The 27853-nt window shown below is 32.3% G+C and overlaps 1 protein-coding gene across 3 annotated transcripts; it reads right to left on the minus strand.

Annotated features, from left to right (window-relative positions):
• On the minus strand, positions 1-27663 carry LOC139491777 (uncharacterized). 3 transcript variants are annotated; one of them, XM_071279632.1, is made up of 13 exons: positions 27603-27663; positions 22842-22950; positions 21713-21823; positions 19734-19802; positions 18582-18681; positions 16610-16726; positions 16060-16154; positions 14734-14855; positions 11862-12085; positions 4904-5014; positions 3863-3919; positions 2315-2427; positions 1-181 (listed from the first exon to the last, which is right to left on the minus strand). In XM_071279632.1, exons 2-13 carry the CDS (start codon positions 22911-22913, stop codon positions 29-31), a joined length of 1344 nt encoding a protein of 447 aa, XP_071135733.1. In that variant the 5' UTR covers positions 22914-22950; positions 27603-27663; the 3' UTR covers positions 1-28. The 3 variants fall into 3 exon arrangements, with proteins under 3 accessions (XP_071135733.1, XP_071135735.1, XP_071135734.1); XM_071279634.1 differs by lacking the exon at positions 27603-27663 and adding an exon at positions 24337-24357; XM_071279633.1 differs by lacking the exon at positions 27603-27663 and adding an exon at positions 23204-23312.
• Positions 27664-27853: the final 190 nt, after the last annotated feature.

A 27853-nucleotide genomic window follows, 5' to 3' on the forward strand; every position in this document is an offset into this window, starting at 1 on the left:
TTGATCAAAAATATTTTTATTGGAAAGACTATTCACAATTTAACTTCTGTATTTTGGAATCACTTTGTCCGTTTTTGATACGTAACACTGCTTCACCAAGTTTGTCATAATCACTGAGATCGTTATAGATATGACAAGAAATTCTTACATACAGAACGCCATCAACACACTTTATTGGTACCTATAAAATAGAAAGAAAATTTCATTTAAATAAATGTTTTCACAGATCTTCATATATAGCTGTTGCACATGTTGCATTTATTTACTCTTTCTAGCTGACTTTTTTACGATTTAAATTCCTGATACTTTCTATTTGCAAAATTTGAATAAATAATCACTCACAAAAATCAGTTTGTTAACAGTATAAGATTAGGTACTGTTTTTTTAGAAAGAACGAACATTTCGTATTTATAAATAAGAGGATGTGGTATGAGTGCCAATGAGAAAACCCTCCATCCAAGTCACAATGTATGAAAAGTTAACAATTAAAAGTCAAAGATAGGCTTCAACACAGAGCTATGACTCACACTAAACAGCAAGCTATAAAGGATACCAAAATGACTAGTGTAAAACGATTCAAACAGGAAAACCAACAGTCTAATCTACATAAAAAACAAGAAACAAGAACTTATGAACCACCAACAAATGATAATAGGCTCCTAAATTAGGACAGGTGCATAAAAATGTCCACTTTAATGACACTTTATACAAATAAAATGTGGACTTCCGTTAGATTTATCAGCAGGAAAACGGATTGTTACCAACCAAAAATATTGAAGGCTTTGTTTGATAATAGAAACTATCTTCCCTTTTCCTTGGTTACTCAACATAAACGACCATAAATCATACTGAAGTGGAAAAGGGATAGCGGTTAATTTTAATGTCTGTGAATATAAAAAATGCCTCTATCAAATGTCATGAATGTGATTTAAGTCAAAGTGTCAGCAATCCAACCACTAAAAAACTAAGCCAAAAGATATCTAGAGGACCAGATATGGTCTTAAACAAGAGACATGTTTATTGCATATATCAATTTGTGTACTCTTGTCTTAAATTTTTGCTAATATGCTTCATCTATATTCGATTTTGTGCTTATTATGCATATTTGTTTGTTTTATAGTGATTAAGATTATAACAGAATGTTGACAGCTGTACCCCTTTTTTTTACAGTTTTACCTATTACATGTATTATGTCAGTTTGTTTTGTTCACACATCATTGTCAATATAATGAAATTTGATGTAACTGTCATACAAGTGAGAGGTATAGCTAGCTTTAAACCAGGTTTAATCCATCATTGCATATAAGAAAATGCTTGTACCAAGTCAGGTATATAACAATTGTTATCAATTCATTTGAAGTGTTTGAGCTTTTGATTTTGCCATTTGATTATGGACTTGCCTTTTTGAATTTTCCTTGGACTTCAATATTTTTGTAATTTTACTTATTACACATGTCAAACTCTGAATTCCCCATACTTGAGAAAAAGTTATGAATGAATTTATCAGAGACTTTTAAAGATTTGCCATAAATAAAAAAATCCCTGATTGACACGAAAATATTGATACATAACAAAAGACAAACATTGATGATGTCCCTCACTTGAGATAGGCATATGATCATTTTAATTTCGGGAAAAAGTTCATATGCTTCATTTTCTTATCCTAATGATGAAAAGGCTTTTAAGGATGTTTGCTTCTCCATTTTTTGATTTTATGCCAGATTTTCGGAATCCTCTGGTTTTGTCCATGTATTGTCAAAAACAATTTTGCCCACTAACCCTACTTTTCTTTTCATAATTTTATTACATGTAGTTTAAAAAACCATATTTCAAAATTTTATAAAATTCTTGTTATTTTTTCATAGTTTTTGAGACAGATAAGGTGCCAATGTTAAATATATGAAAAATCTAGAGAGAATTATTTCCCGCCAAATTTTCAATGGCTTATATCACGAAAACGAGCACATGGACCCTCCATTTTTTTCTACTTTTTTAGTTTCTTTATTTATATACTATCAATTCATAACAGTCTTTTAAAAAGCTCGTTAATTTTTAACAGAGTAGCTAACATCCTTAAACAGTCTGGTTTCCAGCAACTATAAGCAACACTAAATTCAATCAATTGAAGCTGAAGCCAACCTTTGGGGGTGGGATTTTCTTGCCATGTTGACGACAAATTGTTTTCAGTCTGTTCTTCAATCAGGATAATATTATCTCTTCAACACATTCTCCTTTTTTGTTCTCAATTCTAATAAAATTTGTTCTAAATAGCATAGTTTAAAAAAGCGTGTATTGGACCATATATCTAACCCACCTCTATATTAAACTGGTGATAAAGTTGATTTTGTAAAGTCTCTGCATTACTGTATTCAATCTTGGTGGTATTTCTATAGACATCTGGTGGTATTTCTACTAAAGCCATACAACCTTAAAAAAAAAAAATTAAAAAAAAAATCTTGTTATCACTTATTCTGAGTACACTTAAAGGGGGTACCGATCTCTTCAAAAAAATGGATTTGGCTTGATTAATTTTCATAAAATTTTGACAAAATCTTTACTTTGAACTGTAAACAAAATATCAAGAAATTTGAGCCCCACCATTTACAACAAATAAAAGTTTTTAACAACCTTGACTGGCTATACAGCCCTTGCACTGTCAATGTGTGATGAAAACGTTCAGCTGATTTTGAAAAAGCTAACTCACTTGCAAGGGGGTCTCATTGGGGGGTTCAGATCCCGGATCCCGCTTACTGTTTTGTCAGATTCCCGCATCCCGCTTAAACTATGTACCTAAGCAATTCTCATTTTTTTTGTAAGTTCCGGTGTCCTGCTAGACCTTAATTCCCGTTTTCACGGCACATTAATTAAACTTTCCCGTGTCATGCTTACGAAAAATCAGCAGTCCTGCGTCACGCTTTGACCCCAATGAGACCCACTTGCAATGTAGGTGTTTTGTCCCCCTTTAGATTGGAACTTTGTGTGTTTGTCATTGTGTTACAACAGTTGCTTGTGCAAATCTAATGAGTAAACCCCTTTTCAACTCACTATTTTAATAGTTGTTTTATGTAGTGCTATTACACATCACACACTCACAAATATGTTAAAACCCTACACTAGACATTTTTCATAAGAATGTTCCTACATTTTTCAAAAGAATGTCTCCACATTTTTCAAAAGAATGTCCCCAACTAGAGGATTTTGCAAGGGAATTGTTTTTGGTTTCAAGCTGACAGTCTGCAATATCTGTTTTTTTTATTTAAATCTTAGACCTTAAATCTGGTTGTGAGTTGATCCTTTTAAACTGTTTTATTTTGTGATCCCCAGGTCTTCCATAATTTACTATAAGGTATTGAATCTGCTTCTTCTTGAAGGTTGCACATTTTTTGTTGGAAAGCTTTGACAATCAAACCATATTTTCTTATTTGTATACTAGTATTTAAAATTCAAACGCGCATCTGACGCAAATATAAAATTTCTATCCTGGTATTTATAATGAGTCTATTCCGAAAAAAATGGTGAGCATTTATTATTGTGAAGCACAACTTACTGGTAAAAAAGTGATTGAAAACCTTTTTTGAATGGAAATCACAACTGAAATTAAGAAAGTGAGTATTTATTGCAAACCTGATAGTCACATTTTTAGAATAATAAAAAAAAACATCGCAATAATTTCGAGGGGAGAGGGGGTAAAAATTATTTAAAGAAAATAATACAGACATCAAGGTAATTAATCTTACCCAAACCTTCCCCTTAAATTTTCATGTCAATAAAAATTAATAATACCGTATGACGCTCCCCTGCATAAATAGGTGGGTATATAAATGCTATCTATTTGCATACAATATTTCTTTATTTTCCTTACCAAACATTTCGTCTGGGGCTGCTAAACTTGTTTCCCATTTCTTTAGTAATAAATTGCCTAAAAATATAATAAATTAATAGGTTAATAATATATATCAAGATAAGAAGTATGAATGAACAACCCACTTTTTTTTTTATCCTGGCAGAGCTTTTACTTTCTTCTGTTGGTATTAAAAGTTCAAGATGAAGATTTATTTGCCTGCATAGTTTTTATCTGTTCTTATCACATTTAAAATTATTTATAATATTTTTGAAACTTTAGATTACATGGTTACTAAAGCCTAAACACAGAACAGTAGGGATGAAAATTTGATTGCTAAACTTCCAGAGATGTTTTTTTCTTACATTCAATGAAATGATGTGTGAAATTTTGTCTATAGTACTTAGACGATATAAAACTTTACCCATACCAAGTATTTCTTTATTTGAAACAAAGATAAATTCTGCCAAAAAAATTAAAAGTGCAAATCTATATATAGCTAGTAAGAAGAATATGTGGAAACAATGGTGGTATTACACCTAGATTGATACTTCAGTTTATCTGTAGTTTACATGCTTAGATAATGAAACCCCAGCTCTGTGCAATAAAATTTATGAATACTCTTGTAAAACAGTACCTTATATGTCTTTCATTTGGATAATTACATCCCAAGTAACTAAGCACAGTCCAAAAGAACTGTAAGGTGGTTTATTTTCTGGAAATCTAAATTTTACGATTTCAATGACAAGGTTTAGTTAACATGCTTTTCTAGCCCTTGAATCTTATCCCTATTAAAAATAAGAATTACATTAGGAGACATCAAACGTAAAATTAGTGAATAAAGCTTTTGGCTTAAAAAACTCCACCTTGCAATAACTAGCAAATATGACCATTTTTTACGCATTTTTCTTCTAAAAGGGTTAAAAAAAACTAAAAAAACCACTTGGTAGCTGATTGTAATAGAATGTTATGATCAGGGATTTCTATATAAATAAGAATGACTACAAGGAAACTATATGAAAGTATAGAAAAAGCTGTTAAACCATTATAAATATAACTTACATGCTTTCTTACATAAGCCATACATATATTGTCGAATCTTTGATGGTCCAACCGAATCCCAAAAGTCTAACACAGTATGAAGGGTAAGAAAAGGACTGTAATCATGTAGTCCTGTAAAAATGAGAAAATACCAAGATGTCAATAAAAAATCATAAGTTTAAAAAACACACTTTTATTGCTATTCATCATACCGTAAATTCAAAAATTATTGTAATAATTTTATTATGCCAAAAATGCAACAGGGTTTATAATTGCAATAATTTAAACTTGCATTTTGAGTGTGAAATTTTTTATATTAATTATAAAACAGGAGTTTTCTCAATTTTGCAAAAATTAAAATTTGCATTTAAGGCTAACTAAAATTAATTAGTAGATTTTTCATCCAGATTTTTTAAAAAAAATGGGGCGGGTGGGAGGATTTTATTTTTTATTTTTTATTTTACATGAAACCCACTGATGACGAGTTCTTCTTACAGCGGGGGTATAAGCAAGTGTAAACTAAGATTATATCATGTACATAATTTTTCGAATAAATATCTCTGATTGACAACCAATGTTATACATGTAATTGCAGCTTTAGAAGCCTATATATTATAGTAAACATCAAAAACTTAGAGAAATGCTCTCTTCAGTTGGACTATATATACACATTTTTATTTGCTTTCTAAATAATGGTGTGTAGTCCCCATAAAATTAACCAAATTTATGCAACACAGCTATTATGAGTACAGAATGAAATGAAAACCCAAACAGTGTTAGGGTAATAGGCCTAGGGTTGGTGCTAAAGAAAGATGCAAATATAATTATGATATAAAACATGAACTTAACGATTCTTAACCAAAAAGAAGTTGTTGTTTAATGAATATATTGAGGGTATTAAGACAGAGGGTGTTTGCTTTATCAAAAAACGACAGCCATCTAAAGTAAATGTAAGAGCTTGCTATAATGATTTAAAATGATTATGTTTGCAGACTTTCTTTTTAACTCAATTTACGGTCAGACATAAATCTAACAAGTTTGTGCTTGTGTCAATTTCCCTAATCCAGTCATGTTTTTGTACCAAGGTGTTACACGACTCTTGTGCTTTGGATATCATTCACAGTCCAATTTCCTGACACAAAGTCATTGTACAAATAAGAAATTAAAACGGTTTTCTAATCATTTGTGACATACCGCAATTTGCTGATGCGTTCTTTGACATATCGTTTTACTCGTAACCCAAATATTTCATGCCCTTCCCGTAATCAATCTCTATTCCCGGTAGATGATAATGTCATGTTAGAGCAGCAGAATATATGTCGACTTAATCATTTTTGATATAGATTACTCAAAGAAATACAAAAGCAAAATTTGAAACAGGAAGTTTTGAATGAAACGAAATTATCGATGTTTACCGGTAACGGACATGAACAAAATCATAATTTTTTTAAAATAAAAAAAATCAGGGCGGGAAGATTTCAGAGGGTCGGGCGAGCATGAAAATCTATCAATTAATTTTAATTGGCCTAAGTCTAAATTGACAAAATCACAATGATAATTGCATGCAATAATTTCTGAATTTACAGTGTTTGTTTTTTTATTCTTATTTTTTTTACATAAATCAGGCTTTTACATTGACCTATAATGGTTTACTTTTATAAATTGTTGTTTGGATGGAGTCATGTCTCATTGGCATTCACACCACATCTTCCTATATCTATTTTAGTTTTCTCTATGAATTGTTAAACATTTGTCAGTTCCAGTCCTTTTATAGCTTGCTATATGCAGTATTGGTTTTCTCATTGTTGAAGATTGTACAGCTATCTATAGTTGCTATGGCTTCTATGTTATTTGGTCTCAGGTCGAGGGTTATCTCATTGGCAATCATACCACATCAAATATATATGAACCACTCAATTGATCAAGCAAATTTTCACAATACTTAACGGGGGCCTCAGTGGCCATGTAGTCTAAATAGTCACTACTGTAATCACTAGGCCAGTCAACACTGAGGTTGTGAGTTTAAACCCCACTCATATGGATACACTCAACTCCAATCTTAATTGACTAGGATTGTCAGTTTTCCTATCGAAGGTGAGTGGTTTTCTTCGGGCACTCCGGCTTCCTCTACCAATCAAAGCGCGAAAGCGCTGTAAAGGCAGTTAATTACAGGTTGTGTGTATTTCTAGTCCAGTTATATCATTATCTTCCATAGAACAGAGGTGGTTTGTAGAATTTATGATTTAGAGTTCTTTTGTACCTAGTTCACCTATATCTATAGTCTACTGTTTACAGTATATTTTCTGTGCCTCTCCATGAAATGCATTTTTAGCCATGGCCTTGTCAGTTTGCTTTAAATTTATGAGTTTGACTGTCCCTTTGGTGTCTTTCGTCCCTCTTCTTTAGACATATAAGAACTTTTCCTTTTCAATATAAATAGACTATTTTTAATTATTGATTGTATACGCATATTCTATGACTCCCATAAAAAATAGTTCACAAAGATTGACTAGTCTCTGTACTGTGTGTATAGCAAGAACATCAAGTAACATAATGGTAAATGTACATAGTAACACATCAACTTTTTTGATGACCATACCTGCCAACTGTCAGTATTTGCAGAGTATTTCCCCCATCGAGCTCGAGGCTCCCAAATGGAAATTTTGTAAGAGCAATTTTGTCGACTATTATAAAGAAAACAATTAATTCAACAATGGTAATGAGCTTGTTTATGCACGAAGAAGCCAAAAACCACATTAGAATATATTTGAAGGGAATCCATGACAAATCGCCCCATTAGCAAATAGCCCCAGTTTTTCACTAACTCGCCCCACTTTAAAAAAAAACTGCCCCAACCTGGATAACCAAATCGCCCCACTTGTGAAATGTGTTATATCCCTTAATATTACTCCTGCCAACTTGCCCCACCTAATAGAAAACGATAATATCTAGATAAATATATTATTAACCAGGAAGAATTTACTAATGCCAACTCGCCCCACTCATGTAAAAAGATGTTATCCCGTTGTATATAAGTTAAATTCCGTTAATATTACTCCTGCTAGCTGGTCCCACCTAATGGAAATCGGTAAAATCTAGATAAATATATTATTAACCAGGATGAATTTAGTAATGCCAACTCTCCCCACTTATGGAAAAAGATGTTATCCCGTTGAATATAAGTTAAATTCCTTATATTGCATTATGATACAATTAACAGGTTTCTTTTCAATTGTTATGCAAATAACTAAGCTTCAAAACTTAGTTATTCTTCAACAATACATTTTTTTTTTAGAATTATAATTTCAGTATATCAATAATAGTAATTAAATAAATTTTCGGTTTGTTTGTATTCTGTGTAGATTAGTTTTCATTAAAGTGGTGCGAGTTTTTATTTTTAATTATATATATATATATATTAATCTAAATATTACCGTTTTTTTATAAGTAGGGCGGGTTGGCAGGAGTAATATTTAACATGATTTAACCAATTTCACATGTGGGGCGGTTTGATAAATCAGTTTGTGGCGTTTTTTTTAAAAGTGGGCGATTAGCCAGTGGGGCGACTTGTCCTGCTTCCATTTGAAGGCCCCCTTGAAGGTTTTGTATGACTATATGAACCATCTTTCACGTAAAACCCCCATGTTCATTTTGAAAAGTTGGCAGATATGTTTCTAACTCCAGGCAAAATCTACCGGTATGAATGAAAAAGAAGTTTTCAATTAAGGCTCTGTGGCCATAACAGCTGTCTCATTAGCATTTTAACCACTTCCCATATTTGCAATTAAAACAATAGAAGAAAATTATTCAACGCAAAAACAAAACTTACTTGTAAATATGAAATTCTCTTTATGGTATGAGTTTTTCTCATTGTTTGAGATTGTACAGTAGTACCTGTAACTGCTTATACCTATTTGTTATTCACTTTTGCTTGATAAACTCACTAAATATCATGTATATACATTGTACCACATCTCCTTATTTTTATATGCATTCCAATAACATGAACAATTGTAATTCAATTCTATATACCAAAGCAAAATGAACTGCACCACTTTCATTCCCTAGTATGCATCTTTTGGCAAAATACAAGTTCTTAAATGACACAAGATATATTTATTGATAAAAAAATAAAATTTAGTATACAACTCTTTAACAGGTATAAAAAAAAAAAGCACAGCTGTGTCACAACTTGTGAAATCTGTGCTGAAAACATAGACATTGATGGTATTTGAGTAATTCCATATGTGAAGCTTAACATTAGCTCGTCAGTTGGTGGTGGACAGTTATAGTTCCTTTCTGCAGGCTAGGTTGAATGACTTTTCAGGAAAACCAATTTCACAAATCAAAACTTTCCTCTAGATTTCTCCTACAATATTCATCCAGTTTAGTTCTTTTGGTTTAATTGGACACCGTCCTGATTTTTAATTTTGCAAACCATTCAGTCTCTTGCTTGCAAATGGTGCATGGAAATAGGATGGGTATGGCAGTAGACAAGTCTCTTTAAAGTGGGTTTGTGCCCTGAAAAAAAGTTTTATAACTTAAGTTTTTTTGAAACTTGTGCAACACACATACCTAAATAACTATAACATAGAAGAGAGCATCATTCATGTCAATGTTTTGTTACTGTTTACATTGTCATTGATATTTTTTTCAGAAAGCCTGAGGCATAGCTCATGAATTCCTGTCATTACATCCTAAATTAACATAATTACTGCTAGAATAATTATCAGTATGATATACATACACTATCATTGTACAGCCCAAGTCTTCAGTATATATAATTGTTGCATTCATTCACTCCTGTGTTCAGTCGTTCAAAAATATTTAAACATCAACAAATGAACTTTAATAAGGACAAGAAAACACTAGAAAAGATACGTACATACAACCCGTGTTTAAGTGTATTTGAAAGAGAAATATATCTGGTTAAACAATGTATAAAGGAGAGAAAAATTGTAGATATTGCATTACTATGCTTTCTACCTAATAGCACGTGGATATGTTTACATATTTAGACTTGACCCAGTATGACCCGTACCTTGTAGGTCACCGCCGTCGTTTAAACACTAGACTACAGTCGTGTATAAGACAATAAAATGCTTAAGCCTGTACGATTTGTGTGAAGTAAATGTGTTTTTTCTGTACATTTAAATTGTTTTACCTGATAGCAAGGACGTATATCTATCCGTTTCCTTCTCAATTCACTTTGTCAATTTCTACGAACTTCTTCAAAACATACGTATTACTGCGCCCGGAAGTGAAAAAAATATTAGAAATCCTCGTAAAATAATGCTATTTTCAATTTTGTGGAATCCATTTTGTTATATTTATTATATAAAGATAAACAAGAATGTGTCCACAGTACACGGATGCCCCACTCACACTATCATTTTCTATGTTTAAAGGACTGTGAAATTGGAATAAATTCTCTAATTTGGCATTAAAATTAGAATGATCTTATCAAAGGGAACATGTATACTAAGTTTCAAGTTGATTGGACTTCTACTTTATCAAAAACTACCTTGACCAAAAACTTTAACCTGAAATTTGCACTATCATTTTCTATGTTCAGTGAACCGTAAAATTGGGGTCAAAACTCTAATCTGGCATTTAAATTAGAAAGATCATATCATAGGGCACATGTATACTAAGTTTCAAGTTGATTGGACTTCAACTTCATCAAAAACTACCTTGACCAAAAACTTTAACCTGAAGCCAAAAACTTTAACCTGAAATTTGCACTATCATTTTCTATGTTCAGTGAACCGTAAAATTGGGGTCAAAACTCTAATTTGGCATTTAAATTAGAAAGATCATATCATAGGGCACATGTATACTAAGTTTCAAGTTGATTGGACTTCAACTTCATCAAAAACTACCTTGACCAAAAACTTTAACCTGAAGCCAAAAACTTTAACCTGAAATTTGCACTATCATTTTCTATCAGTGAACCGTAAAAATGGGGTCAAAACTCTAATTTGGCATTTAAATTAGAAAGATCATATCATAAGGAACATGTGTACTAAGTTTCAAGTTGATTGGACTTCAACTTCATCAAAAACTACCTTGACCAAAAACTTTAACCTGAAGCGGGACAGACGGACGAACGAACGAACGAACGAACAGACGGACAGACGAACGAACGAACGGACGCACAGACCAGAAAACATAATGCCCCTCTACTATCGTAGGTGGGGCATAAAAAAGTTACGATTAATTATGAATTTGCATATCATTATACGGAACGTTTATGGACTATTTTTCCATAGCTGTAAGTCGGTCATTTTGGCGGGAAATCATGTACACATACACACGTAGATTGGCTGGTACCTGATCGTAATGTTACACATCAGATATATCAAATAGCTAATACCCGGAACGTAGTACCGGGAACCAGGATAATACGTAGACAACATACATAACTAATACCGAAATTGAAAACGCTTTACGGTTTCTCGTTTATAAACCGAATTCCGCTTTGAATTATAGAAGATGCAATATTAATCATGTTCAGTCGACATTTCATTGTTATATCAACGTCTGAACTACTTAAAAAATCTTAAGATGTCAGATAACACTCGAAATTGACCCGACCTCTTTCCACACGGAATACAAATAATGATAGTTTGTAGTCAGGTTGACTGCTTATAATGCAAAATACACATTAATAACAAGTTCTATAAAACGAACAATACACACTGATCGTTTCTTTAGTCCCCAATGTAAATGAAAGAAACAAAAACCATATCATACCATAAAATGAAGAGGAGAAATTCGAACATTTCCGGATCTATTTCTGGCCAAAAGACCCCCTGCATAGATTGCGTATGAAAAGATGAACCTCATGACTTGAAAGTCAGGCCTTAAAGCACTGCCTTTAATAAAAACTGTATGTCAAAAAAGAGCCCAAAAGTGGTGCTTACAAGTGGCATTAAAACACAAAACAATCAAATCAAATCACAATACTCAACTGTACCTGCCCAAATAAATTCTGAATTGAACCCAGAACCAAAACCATGTGATATTATAAGTGGGCGTGTCTTGGACTGCAGATCTTTCTTCACATACATAAATGCACATCCTTTGGGTGCACAGAACCATTTATGTGCATTACTGATGTAGTAATCTGGATCTAACGTCTTCAGGTCCAGGTCTAAAGCCCCTAGACCATGGGCTCCATCTATCAACACAGGTACATTTCTGTAAATAAAGAATGCTTTACATTGTGTTGTTGATGAGTGAATTTCATTGCATACCTAAACAGTCAGCTAAGGGCCATTCCATTAAAATGCATGTTAAAGATGGTAGGAAAGGTCTTCAAAATATCCCTACAACGGGTTACAATCAAGAACCATTTTTGAGACAATTTTGCATAATGGTGACAGACACAATCGGCTATAAGATCCATGATCCACATTCAATAATTAAACGTCCCGTCCCACACTCTCATATATATTTTAATGAAATAGCCCTAAGCAGTTTTGGCTGTTAATGTCTTTGGTGTTTATGCTCTCAAATGTTTCATAGTTTTGACATATAGTTTTTCAAGTACAAATATAAAGAACAAAGTAACTATTTTCAAACAAACAAAATATAAAATAAACACAAGCAACATAAAAAAAAATCTCATATATGTAAGAAAATATTTTGCGCATATATAAATATAATTTTATTATGTTAGTATGTGGCCAAAGAAAACATTTATATTGTAGTTTTCATTTTTGTTGCCCCAATGTTTTTCGCATGTAATTTCATCCCTTACATACTATTTTATGCATACATGTAAAATACAAATAAATAAATTGGAAGGTGTATGGAAAAATTTGCAAGTTATACACTGTCCACACTACGGATTCCATTTGATGAAGTACAATAACTTTCTCCCTAGACCATGTTCCAAGTTATCTTATTGCCCCAGTTGCTCTATCTGCCAAAGTCAAATTAAACAGATTGACATGTACATCATATTTATCAATTAATGCCGAAATTTACCATTGAAATATAAGGAATATTTTTTTATCTAATACTGTCAATTTCTTTCATCTTGGATAACATTTGGCTTTTAAAATGTGTCATGTATATGAATATATATTCCTATATAAATACATAACAAGAGTGCACACGCTGAAATGTCTCCCCTTCTTTACTAATCATTGATATTATGTTGATAGTCCTAAATATAAAGCTTTATTACAACTGTCACATAAACTCAACATTAACCAAGAAAACTAAACATTGATCAATGAACCATGAAAATGAGGTCAAGGTCAGATGAACCATGCCAGGCAGATATGTAGAGCTAACAATTCTTCCATACAACAAATATAGTTGACCTATTGCTTATAAATTAAGAAAAACAGACCAAAACACAAATACTTAACACTTAGCAATGAACCGCGAAAATGAGGTCACGGTCAAATAAAACCTGCGCGACTGACATATAGATCATAAAATATTTCCATACAGCAAATATAGTTGACCTATTGCATATAGTATTAGAAAATAGACCAAAACTCAAAAACTTAACTTTGACCACTGAACCATGAAAATGAGGTCAAGGTCAGATGACACATGTTTGTTTTTCGTTCATTTTTTTACATAAATAAGGCCGTTAGTTTTCTCGTTTGAATTGTTTTACATTGTCTTATCGGGGCCTATTATAGCGGACTATGCGGTATGGGCTTTGCTCATTGTTGAAGGCCGTACGGTGACCTATAGTTGTTAATGTCTGTGTCATTTTAGTCTTTTGTGGATAGTTGTCTCATTGGCAATCATATCACATCTTCTTTTTTATATGTACACCTTACAATCATTCCACACACCAATTATAGTAGACCTATTGCATATAGTATAAGAAAAACAGACCAATACACAAAAACTTAAATATAACCACTGAACCATGAAAATGAGGTCAAGGTCAGATGACACCTGCCAGTTGGACATGTACACCTTACAGTCCTTCCATACACCTAATATACTAGACCTATTGCTTATAGTATCTCAGATATGGACTTGACCACCAAAACTTAACCTTGTTCACTGATTCATGAAATGAGGTCGAGGTCAAGTGAAAACTGTCTGAAGGGCATGAGGACATTGCAAGGTACACACATACCAAATATAGTTATCCTATTACTTATAATAAAAGAGAATTTAACATTACAAATAATCTTAACTTTTTTTCAAGTAGTCACTGAACCATGAAAATGAGGTCAAGGACATTGGACATGTGACTGGCGGAAAGTTCGCAACATGGGGTATCTATATACAAAGTATGAAGCATCCAGGTCTTCCACCTTCTAAAATATAAAGCTTTTAAGAAGTTAGCTAAAGCCGCCGCCGAATCGCTATCCCTATGTCGAGCTTTCTGCAACAAAAGTTGCAGGCTCGTCAAAAACACCAGATGTATGCATGTAATGTGCTAGTAATTCAAAAGTCGTTGAGCGTTAACTCTAAATATTGGTTTTTCCTTAATTTTTTGAATATGGTTTTCTCTTTTGAATTGTTTAGCATTTGCCTAGCTAGGGACTTTATAGTTTACTTTAATTTATAGGTTTTGCTTATTTTCTAAGAACATAGATTCACCTGTAGGTGCTAACATCTACTTTATTTTGGTTTTTATAATTAGAAGATTGTTGTCTCCTTGGAAATCATATCACATCTTCTTTTTTTTATATCAAGGTGGCTCTTACCGAAACGACATGCTTTTTTTATTTTCAAATTTATTTATTTTTTTAATATTTTTTTAGTTCTTCAGCCAAAATTTCAATTTTGATATGTACTTATACAAATTAGAAGGGGTTTGTATAGATTTGTGAAGCTCACAATTTTCAAATCAAATTTCTCACTTTTCTCGACAGATATCCACAAGTTCTTTGATAGGCAATATAAATGGTGTATTACTTGGAATGTGGTCAAACACTGCCAATTTTGTTCCTTTCTTCAAACTTTTCCTCACAAGATCAACAATCTGAAAATAAATAAGTTCTTCTGTTTACCCACAGAATATTTACAATAATAAAGCTGCAGTTTAAATTTTTGTTGTCATTTCTACTTTTCAATTATGGGACGCCTACTCACATCATACAATGATTTAATGTTATGAAAATGGTTGACCTATTACTAGAATATGAGAACAGGAGCGAATCATCAAAACTTAAAGTTGCCCAATAAGCCATAAAAAAGGTCAAGCTGCAGTAAACTCTGTCAGATGGACACAAAGTCAAGAATGGATATGGGGAATGTGTCAAAGAGGCAACAAACAGACTGAAGAGCAGATAACAGCCCCAGGCCACCAAAGGGTCTTCAACACAGCAAGAAAATCCCACATCCTGAGGGAGCCTCTAAACAAAAATATGTACTAGTGTTCACCCAACAATGATTCTGTGTTACTTATAATAATTGCCACATTAAATGTTGATGAGACTAAAATACCACTTGATTCATTATAATTTTTATTTTGAGATAAGAACAAATCATGCCACAATTGTATTTTTCCTTTAAGTCCTTAATACTGCTACTAGTGTCAAATGTCTTACAAACAAACCAGTAATAACAAATAATCAAGGCAATGTCATGTTGTGACCCAGACAATGTCATTTTGTGACCCAGATAATGTCATTTTGTGACCCAGACAATGTCATGTTGTGACCCAGACAATGTCATTTTGTGACCCAAATAATGTCATGTTGTGACCCTGACAATGTCATGCTGTGACCCAGACAATGTCATGTTGTGACCCAGATAATGTCATGTTGTGACCCTGACAGTCATGTTATGACCCAGATAATGTCATGTTGTGACCCTGACAATGTCATGTTGTTACCCTGACAATGTCATGTTGTGACCTGGACAATGTCCTTAATACAAAACGTAGCAACTCTGTACATCTAAACTATTTAGCAGTTGTGGTGAGCACTTCTTTGATGTAATGAAAGCTTAAGGAAAACACTTGTCAAAATATATTTTTTTCTTTTGTAAACTTATTCTTACAGAAATTGGTAAACTGATAAAAACAATCACAATTTCTTTTTTTATTCTACCCTTTTTACTACAAATGATGAAGTCTTGACAGGAAATAACAAGAAAATGTCATCAGAATAGAAAATAGAATTTATTTTTAAAAAGAAACATATGTGTGACAACAAAATGAAGAAAACTAAAAAAAAAAGTACCTGCTGGTTCCCTGTTACAGGAAATGTGACTGTTTCCTCTTGTAAAACTGCTCCAGTAAGTTCACACTGCCATTTGAGCAGTTTTTTAACTGCACCTAAAATTATACAATTTGTATAGTTTTTAGGAAAAATAAGTAGACAGTGGACCATAAATTCATGCAAAATGAGTCTTTTTAGAGCTGACTATTGTATCAGAATGGGTTTTGCTTATTGTACAAGAATGTATAATGACATGAAGTTACTTATGACCTTGGAAATATGGACCCCTTTTGTATGAAATATGGACACCTTTTGTATAGTTGTACATTTCTCAATGGCACTAATATAACATTTTTTATAGTATGTAGAAAAAAAGAAAAAAAAACAATGCATTTTAAAATTTATTTTATGCCATAAATCTTGCTGCTCATATCTGACTTTTAAATGAATACATATACATTGTGTAATAAATAAAAAGATGACCTAAATTTGTTTTAAAAATTGTCTTGCCTAAACTTGTATCATATTATTTTAATTTTGTTGAATAAATAGATGTAATCATTGATTATACCATATGTTGTGCTTAACATATAAACTGTATCTCCTTTTTGCAGACTGGTTCCTTTCACTACAGTGTTAATGGCAGTTGTGGCATTTGTAACAAGGACAAGGTCACTTGGGTCACAGCCTGAAAAATAAAATAAGATGATAATATAATAATAAGAACTCAAGAAAACAAACAAAGATTTCAAAAGGGCAATCAAAGTCACAAGTCTAAAAAGGACAGATAAAAACAATTAAAAAAGAAGAATAACGGCCACAGGCACTTGTCTCAGATTTTTTTCTTCTTATATACCTTAATATAAAACAAGGTACTTTACTTGCGTAAAAAATGTCAGGCGGTGACAAAATTCCGTTTTATGCCGCTTTCTAGGCTTGTCAACCCAACTAAAACTTCCAACAACAAATGCAGGTGTGTTATACACCATTGTAAAGATAAATCAATTTAGATTAACAATATAACAAGTCTTAGTGGGGTTGACAGCCGAGAAAGCCTGTGATAGCGGCCTATAAATCTTTAAAAAAAGAAAATTAGAGACTAATAGGACATGTTTGTTTTGATTTGTAAACAACAGCATGATAAATTCTCGATACATCTTAACTTAATGCAGGGATGTACATATTAAAGGCTTGTACAAATCGTTTTATCCTTAAATACACATGTATTGTAACCTATGAGCAAACACTACGTTTATTACCTGTTAAAATGTAAATTAAAAAAAATGTCAGAGCTGCCTTATTCTAATGCATAACAAAAAGAATATGTAATGCTTTAGAGCATGGAAAATGTACAAATTAAAATACTGTTAAACTAAAATTCTGTTTAATTACATGAATGCTTTTGCCACATTTACACACCATACAAATGATCTCCTACTAAATATAAAAGAAGATGTGGTATGTTTGCCAATGAGACAACTGTCCACAAGAGACCAAAATGACACAGAAATTAACAACTGTAGGTCACCGTATTCAATGTTATTCTATTACATGTAATCTCCATATACGAATGATAGCTATATATATATAGTGCATTAAAATTTTGAGGTACATGTAGGTGTTGCTTAATTTTCTATTCTATGGTATTGTTAAAACAGTTGAAGTATTTCAGCAAATAAACAGGGCAGCTCACTTGTTACATGTAGTTACAACATATCAACTGTAGATTTGTCAGTCAATGGTAGTCGTGGAAACAGAACTGTTTAGGTTGAGATTAATAAGGATTAAACACATTTTTTCTAGAGGATGCTTAAGAAATAATTCATGCAAGCCATACATTTATTGAAAGTTATAAGCTTTATCTTATAGATGGTAGAATAGAACAGCTACACATATTGCACACTTAACGTCACTTCATGCTTTTGTTAAATTATTTAAATAACCGTACATGTCCTATTTGAAAATATGATCAAATTAATTCATGAAACACATATATTTGTTATCCTTTTCACATTTCAGCTGGGCTGTTTATTTTGTTTTACGTCATCCCTCTCTTATCATGCTAATGATCGATAAATATCAAATTTTATAGCCCTAGCCATGTGAAAATTTCCCAAAATCTACGGCTTGCATGAACTATTTCTACCAAAAATAAACAATTTCTGCCGAGTTGGTGGAATCGGTTACTGTGAATTCATTATTATTCTTTGGATACCAATTTTCATGGGTTTCGTGGGTACATGTGAACCACAAATTCAAATATTCAACGAATAACATATTTTCAATAGGCTTTGTATACAGAGACTGGCAAAACCACGAAATCAAATATCCACGAATATGCATATTTTCAGTAATCCATAAAAATTTATACCCACGAAAATAAATGAATCCACAGTATGCTGTGCAGGATAATTAAACATAGTGTGATAAGTATTAGTAGTTTATTGGTTGGTTATAACTGGATAATATGATTACATAATTATATTTTTATATCTGAACCATGTATTATACTTTCGTTCCAATTCTGTGTTTAAACAACAAACCTACAAATTTAGCTAAACGTCTACTGATATATACCAGATGTGGAATTAATTCTCTGTCAAAGAATCTCAATGGTTGTCTTTCTGTGTAAACCTGCCACTTCTACAAAAAAAATTCAATAAAAATTGATAAAATACCCCTTAAGAATTTAATTTTGAATATAACATGTCTTCTGATTGGCTGACAGTGTTCTGTCTATCAGCTCATAGACATAATTTAGCATGTGACCATCATGTCATTAACGCTTTTTCATGATTTACTCCAGCTTTAAATGGAATTTAAGAAATGACTGCAATTTTTTTTTGTCTATTCGAAAAAAACATCAAAACTGTGGTTCAGTTTTTTATCTTAATATTTCAAATAGACAGAAAAAATATTACAGTCATTCCTTATAGAACAAAATAGGCTGTATGTAGCATGAAATTGTGTGTTAAATTCTCCTTTAATGGCTTAAAATCTTATTACTGCCACAATTAGTAAAATGCTATATTAATTGTTAATTTTGCAGTCACAATTATTTTATGAATAATCAGAACAAGTTTTTAAAATTAAATAATGTGGTGCATTTCCATCACACTTTAGGATAGTGATAGATGCCATAACAATAACTTGTAAAAGTTGTTTAAAACAAAAATATACCAATCATCTTTCCACATTAGCTCAATATCAACATATTAGATTTTAATAAATGCATGAACTTTATCCGAGGAATCAATATGTCTTAGTTGTAGTACTAGTTACTCTTCCTTTGAATGTTTGTCTTTAAAGATATCATGATGATAATCAAAAGGGTGGCTTATTAACAATTATGAGAGAAGAAAAAAAAATCCAAACTGGTAATTAAATTTATTTTTAGGTAATTTTTGTGTTTCCTAAATGAAAAGGAAACCCTATTAAAAGAAATGTGAATTGAAACATTGCATTTGGTTTAGGTGTTTGACATTATTAGACTTTATGATGTCATCAACATGTTTATCATTTTTGAAACCTTCTGATTTTTCAAATTGAAGTTTATCACTCCAACCCAATTTATTCATTATATTTCTAAACCAAGCCTCATTCTGTGATTTTAATAAATTCACCATACTTATGTGGGACCTTTTTTTTTTATATAATTTATCCCATTCACTGTTTCCTTGGAAATTTTTTTTTACCTGTGCTGTTTCCATGGCTTGTTTGAGAACACCTCCAAAAGCTCCATGGTTAATGAAAGTACAGTCCTCCTGAATAAACAAGAATCAATAAAAGTTTAGTAATAAAAAAAAAGTGGTTTTTTTTCATAAATCTTTCCTCTTTTTTATTCAAATTTTGTTTTTTGTGAAGACTAGACGTTATGATACTGGCTTTATATAACTGACTATGCAGTATTGGCTTTGCTCATTGTTCAAGGCTGTATGGTGACCTATAATTGTTAATTTCTGTGTCATTTGGACTCTTGTGGAGATTTGTCTCATCAGCACATCTTCTTTTTTAAATCAATTAGTATTATGTTTACTAAACAACTTAATCTGATTGTCTTCTGATTTCTAAAGTAAGGCATAAAACTACAGGCATATATATAGATACCACACACGCAAATTTTTTGAAAATAATTTTTCTCTGGATTCATTATTTTTCAATGCATTCCAATCTTCATTTCGTTGGTACAGGTGAATAACAAATTTAAATGTTCAACACAATGCGTACTGTGAAATCTTCAAGAGTACTTCTCAAATGTAAACTATTTCATTTTTAATTCTTAAATAGTCTGGATCATAGAACACTTATAGAAATTTTATTGTCTTCTTTTTGCCAAATCCCCTTATACTAATCACAAACACGAAATAAATCTACATTTTAGCATATGGGAGACAACTCATGTTAGTTGAAGTCTAATCTACCATTATCAACACACATGAGTTGTCTCCCATTGGTAACAGGTAGGTTTCTAATCTATGGGGAAATGGTGTACTTTTGGCTTGTAGGTAGTCTAGATTTACTTCAATGGAAGATATTCATTTGAAATGAATGACTGTACATTGCTGCCAACTATTCAAAGGTTAAACAAGTGAAACTGCGAGCTACTGCTCACTGATGATACCCCCGCCGCAAGTGGATAATATTAATAGTGTAAAAATATGCAAGTGTTCAGTAAACAGGAAGTTGTCGAGTGATGAATCTGAAAACGCATCACACGGTATAGCTGACTTATAAAAATCCTGAAACCAAATTTCAGAAATCCTTGTATTGTAGTTCCTGAGAAAAATGTGATGAAAATTTTTAACTTGGTTATCATGTGTAAAATCATACAAGTGTTCGGTAAACAGGAAGTAGTCGAGTGATGAATCTGAAAACGCATCACACGGTATAGCTGACTTATATAAATCCTGAAACCAAATTTCAGAAATCCTTGTATTGTAGTTCCTGAGAAAAATGTGACGAAAATTTTCAACTTGGCTATCATGTGTAAAATCAGACAAGTGTTCGGTAAACAGGAAGTTGTCAAGTGATGAATCTGAAAACGCATCACACGGTGTGGCTGACATATATAAATGTTGATACCAAATTACAGAAAGGGTGGATGTGTAGTTCCTGAGAAAAATGTGACGAAAGTTTCATGGGACGGACTGACTGACGGACGGACTGATGGACGGACGGACTGACAGACAGAGGTAAAACAGTATACCCCCCCTTTTTTAAAGCGGGGGTATAAATATTTGAAATGAATGACTACATTCCTACTATAACTATTCAAAGTAAAATTAACCAAAATCATATTCAAAAATTAAATTTCAATCATTTCAAGTAAAGATGAACAACTTAAAGTTGGCCTTTTTCCAGTTTCCTCAATGGATCTGAACATAAAGTATTCCTAATCCTTGAAAACCAGGATAAGAAGGTATAAAATGCAACTTTTGATTAAATCATATTATAACTATGGATTCATTTATTTTCGTGGGTACCAATTTTCGTGGATTGCGGAAAACTTGCATGTTCGTGGATATTAAATTTCGTGGTTTTGCCGAAGTTTGCATTAAGCCTGAAAAATTTGCTATACTTTGAACATTTAATTTCGTGGTTAACATGTACCCACGAAAGCCACGAAAATTGGTATCCAACGAATAATACTGAATCCACATTAGAATCAAACTACCTCTAAGTAGAAGTGACTTTTTTTGCACTTTTTACCAAACTCAAATTCATCATTCTCTGTGTCTTTGAAAGTTGGTATATCTATTGGTATTCTTGGAGGACTATATTCTTCCTGTGAATGATATGCAAGTGTGTTATCTGTGAAAATTGAGAACAGACATCTGGAACATTATGAAAGTGTTTTATAATGCAATAGAAAAATAACAGTTTGACAATTTAGATGATTTAGTTTTAAAGGCTCATATATCATATTCAAACAAGAATGTGTCCAAAGTACACAGATGCCCCACTCGCACTATCATTTTCCATGTTCAATGGACCGTAAAATTGGGTAAAAAATCTAATTTGGCATTAAAGTTAGAAAGATCATACCATAGGGAACATGTGTACTAAGTTTCAAGTTGATTTGAATTCAACTTTATAAAAAACTACCTTGACCAAAACCTTTAACCTGAAACTTGCACTTTCATTTTCTATGTTCAGTGGACTGTGAAATTGGAGTCAAAAGTCTAATTTGGCTCTAAAATTAGAAAGATCATATCAGAAGGAACATGTGTACTAAGTTTTAAGTTGATTGGACTTTAGCTTCATCAAAAACTACCTTGACCAAAAACTTTAACCTGAAGCAGGACGAACGGACGAACAGATGCACAGACGAATGGACGCACAGACGAATGAATGAAAAGACAGACCGACGGACGCACAGACCAGAAAACATAATGCCCCTCTATTGTCGTAGGTGGGGCATTAAAATTGACAACAAAATTATATAATTACAGAAAACAATAAAACCTACAAAATTACATGTTGGTAGAAACTTCTTTTAACTCACCTGCAAACTTTTAACTCTGAATTAAAATTTTACTAATGCTAATGGGTGACCTGTAAATGGATAGCAATCTCAGTAGTAATCATACCAAACTTCCTAAGACTTTACTCAGTACTGTACAATAGTCGCGATAATATAATGACAAACTTTGAACATTTAGTAATTTTACAATCATGACAATAACTAGGAAAGAATCTGTTGGAACAATTTACATGTACTTCATATTGTAAATAGTATTAAACAAAATAAACTTATAAAAGATAATAAAAGTAAGTTTTCTAATTTTAAATTTTTAAAATACCTCTGATAAACTGATTGTGCCTTGAACATTTGATGCATGGAACGACCCAAAATCTCTTTTGTTGTCAGTCATTGTGTCTTTTCTGTATCACAACAATGCACTAGATACACTACAATATAAATGATAAATTATATACAAGTATGGGTTGTACAACATATAAAATAATGAACTTAATCTCAATTTGATGAGGCAAAAAACAGAATGCTTTCTTGGATGGTTTAAGATTGTTATAATATTTCTATACTTATTTACTTTCTAATATCTTTATGAATTTTCCAATTTGATCTTTTTATTGTTGAAAACATCATATAAAAATTCATCCCTTTATCATGTTTATCCTTGGTTGCTTTCAGATGCTTTACCTGAACAGTTATTGCATGGGTGCTCTCTTCGAGGTCCCCTGTTGTAGTATACATACTGGGTAGCTATTCAGTTAAAGTTGTCATTTGTACTGGAGAGGTTGAAGGAAGCATACGAGAAAGGTTGGAAGGGAAATAGTTTGAAGCAAGTTAGTTGAACACAGTGAAGTGCATGAGAAAGGCTGAGACAGTTGGTTCGTTCCAAAATTTCTAAATGGGACTGGTGCTAAGGTTTTGTGTTAAACATAGATCTCTCACTATTGCAGTGAGTGTTTGCTGATAAACAATACCTTAGTGCTACGTACCCTGTTGTTCCGACAGTTATAGACATATTTTTTTAATAAGGTTTCGTACAAAAGATTACATAGTTCAAATTTGTTTTATACATTAGTCTTGCGTATAGGTTCCATACATTTAGGTTTCAGCCTCCAGTTTCAAACATTTGGTTTTAACAAGTATAAGACTGAAAGGGTTTTAAACAATTTTAATTTATAAGGTTTTGGATAAGGTCAAGTAGGTTGAATTTTAAATTCATTTTATGTAGTATTTGTTTTATATTTTGTATTTACTTTAGAAATTTTGAATAGTTAGATCTTTAATCCCAGGAAACTGGTATGAACCCAAATAAAATATTAAAACGTCCCCACCTGGTTACACGTTACACTAGACAAGTATACATAAGAACAAACAAGTTATTTTCTTCATCAAATAACTACACCTTAATGACACAACCAATCATGATTTGAGCAATGGGCCTAGATCTGGGGTGACAATTGCCGATCCAGAAATTTTCATATAAAAGGAGGACTCCTTAATTAAAATAAAGTGAAATCCAGCATCTACAGCTTTCCTCTTCATCTTCACACAATTACGTTGTTGTTTTCATAGAACAGTGCAAGGTTCATGTTCGGAACCATATTGAAATAGATTGATGCAAACATATACATAATTTATAAATAGCATATATCATACAAACTTGTAGCTGCGGAACCGTAGCTCTTAGGTCCGCAAATAGTAAAAAAATAACATAATAGTCCGCAAATAGTCAAAAAATAACATAAGGACCTAAGAGCTACGGTTCTGCAGCTAACAAACTTGATGATTTCTTATCAGAAGGAATCTATCTTTTTATAAACCTGAGATGCAACCTGGGCCCCCTCTTAATCTTCCTCTGGTTGAACTGGAATCCTACCAACTAGATAGATCATTCATCATAGGATTTTCAGTTTTCCTCCATCAGGAATACAGCTGGGCATTTATCTGTATTGGTCTTAGTTTCTGTATCTGGGTTGACTTTTTCTTGTTTTGTTTTAATATATTTTGAGGATGAGTGAATCTGGATAGTGGTAGTCCAAATAATTATGACGTCTGGCAAGGCTATTTTGAAATTTTTCGGGACCTCAAATGACATAAGATCTGTCAAGTCCATGCTGGTGAATTGAGAAGACAAATTTCAAATTTATGTATGCAAAATAATTATGCCATCTTGGAAAGCTATTTAAAATTTTTGCTTTGACGTTTTAATAGCCTTTCAAGATGTCATGTCATTGGACTAGTATGCATGTATGTACTGGTAAATTTCTCCATTATACAAGAAACCCTAGAGAGCTTTGAGGGTACAGTGGAGTTCATGTACACTTCCTATATATATGGATTAATGGAGATGTGTCACTTATGTATATAAACAATATATACAACCATTTTTTCCAAGGACACGTACTCAATCCCCACCCAACACAAAGGGTGTGCTAGGACACCAGGACGTTAAACTGGACCCCTGCTGTTGTTTCAATCTTACTGTACCAAGTCAGGAATATGGCCATTGTTATATTATAGATCATTTCTGTGTGTGTTACATTTTAACGTTGTGTTTCCGTTGTGACGTTTTTTTTCTCTTATTTTTGAGTGTGAATTCACATTACTATAAGACGTGTCAACAGTCAAGGGTCTAACTTAAATAAGTTATTAGAGAAAAATAACTTACATGTTGTTATTGCAAGCTAAAATATCAAAAAACTGTGATAACATATGTATGTTACATGTTTCAAAGGGAAAATATACAACTTTTATTTTGTTAATTTTTTCTCAAGTTCTATTGATATTATGATTTTCTTTATGTATACTAATCTTTGCAAAGATATAACAGCTCATAGTTTACCAATCATGCATAGTACACCTATGTTATTACAGAAAATATATTCCTGCAATAACAAAAGGGTGTTATTAAAGCTTCTATATATCTCTTTAAAGGCTTTGCTCTGGCTTGCATAACAATGTATTTCAATTCATTGTAAGAAATGATGATCAGAGCTTGTAATGAGGCACTGCGCAAGATTCCAAGTGTCTCATTTGCTCTCATATAGTAAGTTACATGCTTGTAATAACTAAGCCTTGTTATTACAGCTTAGTTTGCCCTTAAAGGCCTTGTCTCATTGATTTACCATGGTTGATCAAAATTGTATTAATGGAATTAGAAAATTAGTTATCAAGGTAATATATTAAGCTACTGCGCAAAGTTTTAAGAATTCCCAAGTGCCCATTAAAGATAAAATATTTATGATATATTTTAACTGATAACCATATAACAAACATATGTTATTACAGGTTAAGGAAAAAAGAGTAGACAACTCATGAAAGTGTCTGTAATAACACATGCAGACCTGCCAACTATCCCGATTTTCGCGGTATCATCCCGATTTTCATCCCTCAACCCGAATCCCGATATCGGGATCGTAAAACAAGTCAAAAACCCGATTTTCACAAAATATACCTGAAAAAATTATTGGTTACCGATTTTGAAGTTTTTCTGATCAATTTTTTTAAATCTATAATTTTACCTGGGGACATATTATGACAAGTTTATATTAACCCTGTGCTAATCAACGGTCACAACAGGTGTCATAATTTGTTGTTGCAAGTAATCGAATTACCTGATGGGTCATAACAATCCTCAAAATTAGTTAATATTTGTAAACAGAAATTCAGTCAGACGGCCTTTGATTTTTAACCAATTTATCATATAAGCACAATTTGCAACGTTTACCGTAGTTCCATGACAAAATCATATTAACTAAAAGATGAGAACAGTGTAATGAACTCTTAAGAAAACATCGTTTATCTTGAAATCCATTTAATTTTTGAAATCAGACATGAGTCTGTTGATTTAACTGCGATGCCATTTTGTATACACTTCTACTGAAAATAAGCCTCCGCTGGTAAGAGCACCTCTGAACACAAAGAAAGATACCTCAAATTTTATCCATTTTCTTATTAATACTGGCAGACTTAATAAGAATCTGAATTTATTTTTCTAACTTTAGGACATATAGGTTCATGTCTTTTGAGTCGTGGTCTAAAGACAAGCAGGTCTTTGGAGGGGGGAAAGGGGGTCTTCATTTTAAATCCTTCATTTTTTATTTGTCATTTTTCTCTTTTCTTTAATTGTTTTGTCAATTTTAAAAAAAGTACAAGAATCATGCAAATAAAAGAAATCAAGGCTTATAAGCTTATCAGTATACCAAAAGAAAAAAGAAGAGATATGAGACTATTTTAAGAGTAAAAAACAGTGCACGCAGAAATGTCGCAAAAACTGTAACCCTTAAAAATCTGGTCGCGCACTAAATCCCCCATGGGGATTTTCAAAAGTTGGCAGGTCTGCACATGCATGTTATTTTTCTCTGATAACTTATTTAAGTTAGACCCTTAACTGGTCAAGGTACCTATCTATCCCAAATTCATGTATTTGGTTTTGACGTTATATTTGTTATTCTCATAGGATTTTGTCTAATGCTTAGTCTGTTTCTGTGTGTGTGATATTTTAATGTTGTGTCGTTGTTCTCCTCTTATATTTAATGCGTTTCTCTCAGTTTTAGTTTGTTACCCCGATTTTGTTTTTTTTCCATGGATTTATGAGTTTTGAACAGTGGTATACTACTGTTGCCTTTATTTATCTACACAAGTGTTGAAGTATCAATCAGTGGGTGGCCAGTTAAACCAGGACTTCTGTTATTATGATGGAGAAGCTGAAGTGCTCCAAGAGAACCACCGGGCTACTTGGCGGAAACAGACAAACTGGAGAAATATCAGAAGATTGATCTCCAGGTCAAAGTAGGGGAAACTTTGACGAACTGAGGCCTCCAAATTATCCATTCTAATAAACATGTTGTATGTACAGTGTGTTACTTATATAACACAATAACCCATGGTGGTGCTCCTAAGTACAGGAGGTTTATATATATCATGTGACATGCACACTAACCAGAAAGGGAAAACATCATTCTAAAATATTAAAACGCGTACCGTGATTAATAAACAGGCATTTGTTTAAAAAATGGATTTTTTTTATCATATATTTTAACATTTAGCCTAGATATGTTTTATCAACACTTTTAGTTTTTGGTACCTTCTTGTCCCTCCAATCTTTGATGGGAATATCAAAATTGTTCACTGTCAGAATCTCAAAAAACTATCACTAGAAACCAAAATTTATTTTCTACAAACAAAAGTAAACCACAACGAACGCGATTCTGTAGGTTTTATTGAATTTTTTTTTTTTTTTAAATTAAATAATATGATGAGATGAAATTAGTCTCTGAGTATGTCATTGCTTTGTTTCAACGCTATGTTATTAAATTAATTTCTATTTGAGTACAT

Source organism: Mytilus edulis, chromosome 10 (assembly GCF_963676685.1).
Source record: "Mytilus edulis chromosome 10, xbMytEdul2.2, whole genome shotgun sequence".
Lineage (NCBI taxonomy): Eukaryota > Metazoa > Mollusca > Bivalvia > Mytilida > Mytilidae > Mytilus > Mytilus edulis.

What these genes read in the sequence shown, in the direction of transcription:
- LOC139491777 (XM_071279632.1), bottom strand. Translation starts at nt 22,913, where the DNA reads ATGACTGACAACAAAAGAGATTTTGGGTCGTTCCATGCATCAAATGTT. An exon ending in AAAGTCACTTCTACTTAGAG is followed by an intron (nt 19,803 to 21,712) that starts GTAGTTTGATTC and finishes TTGTTTATTCAG; the next exon opens with GAGGACTGTACTTTCATTAA. An exon ending in ATCACCAGTTTAATATAGAG is followed by an intron (nt 182 to 2,314) that starts GTGGGTTAGATA and finishes TCTATTTTATAG; the next exon opens with GTACCAATAAAGTGTGTTGA.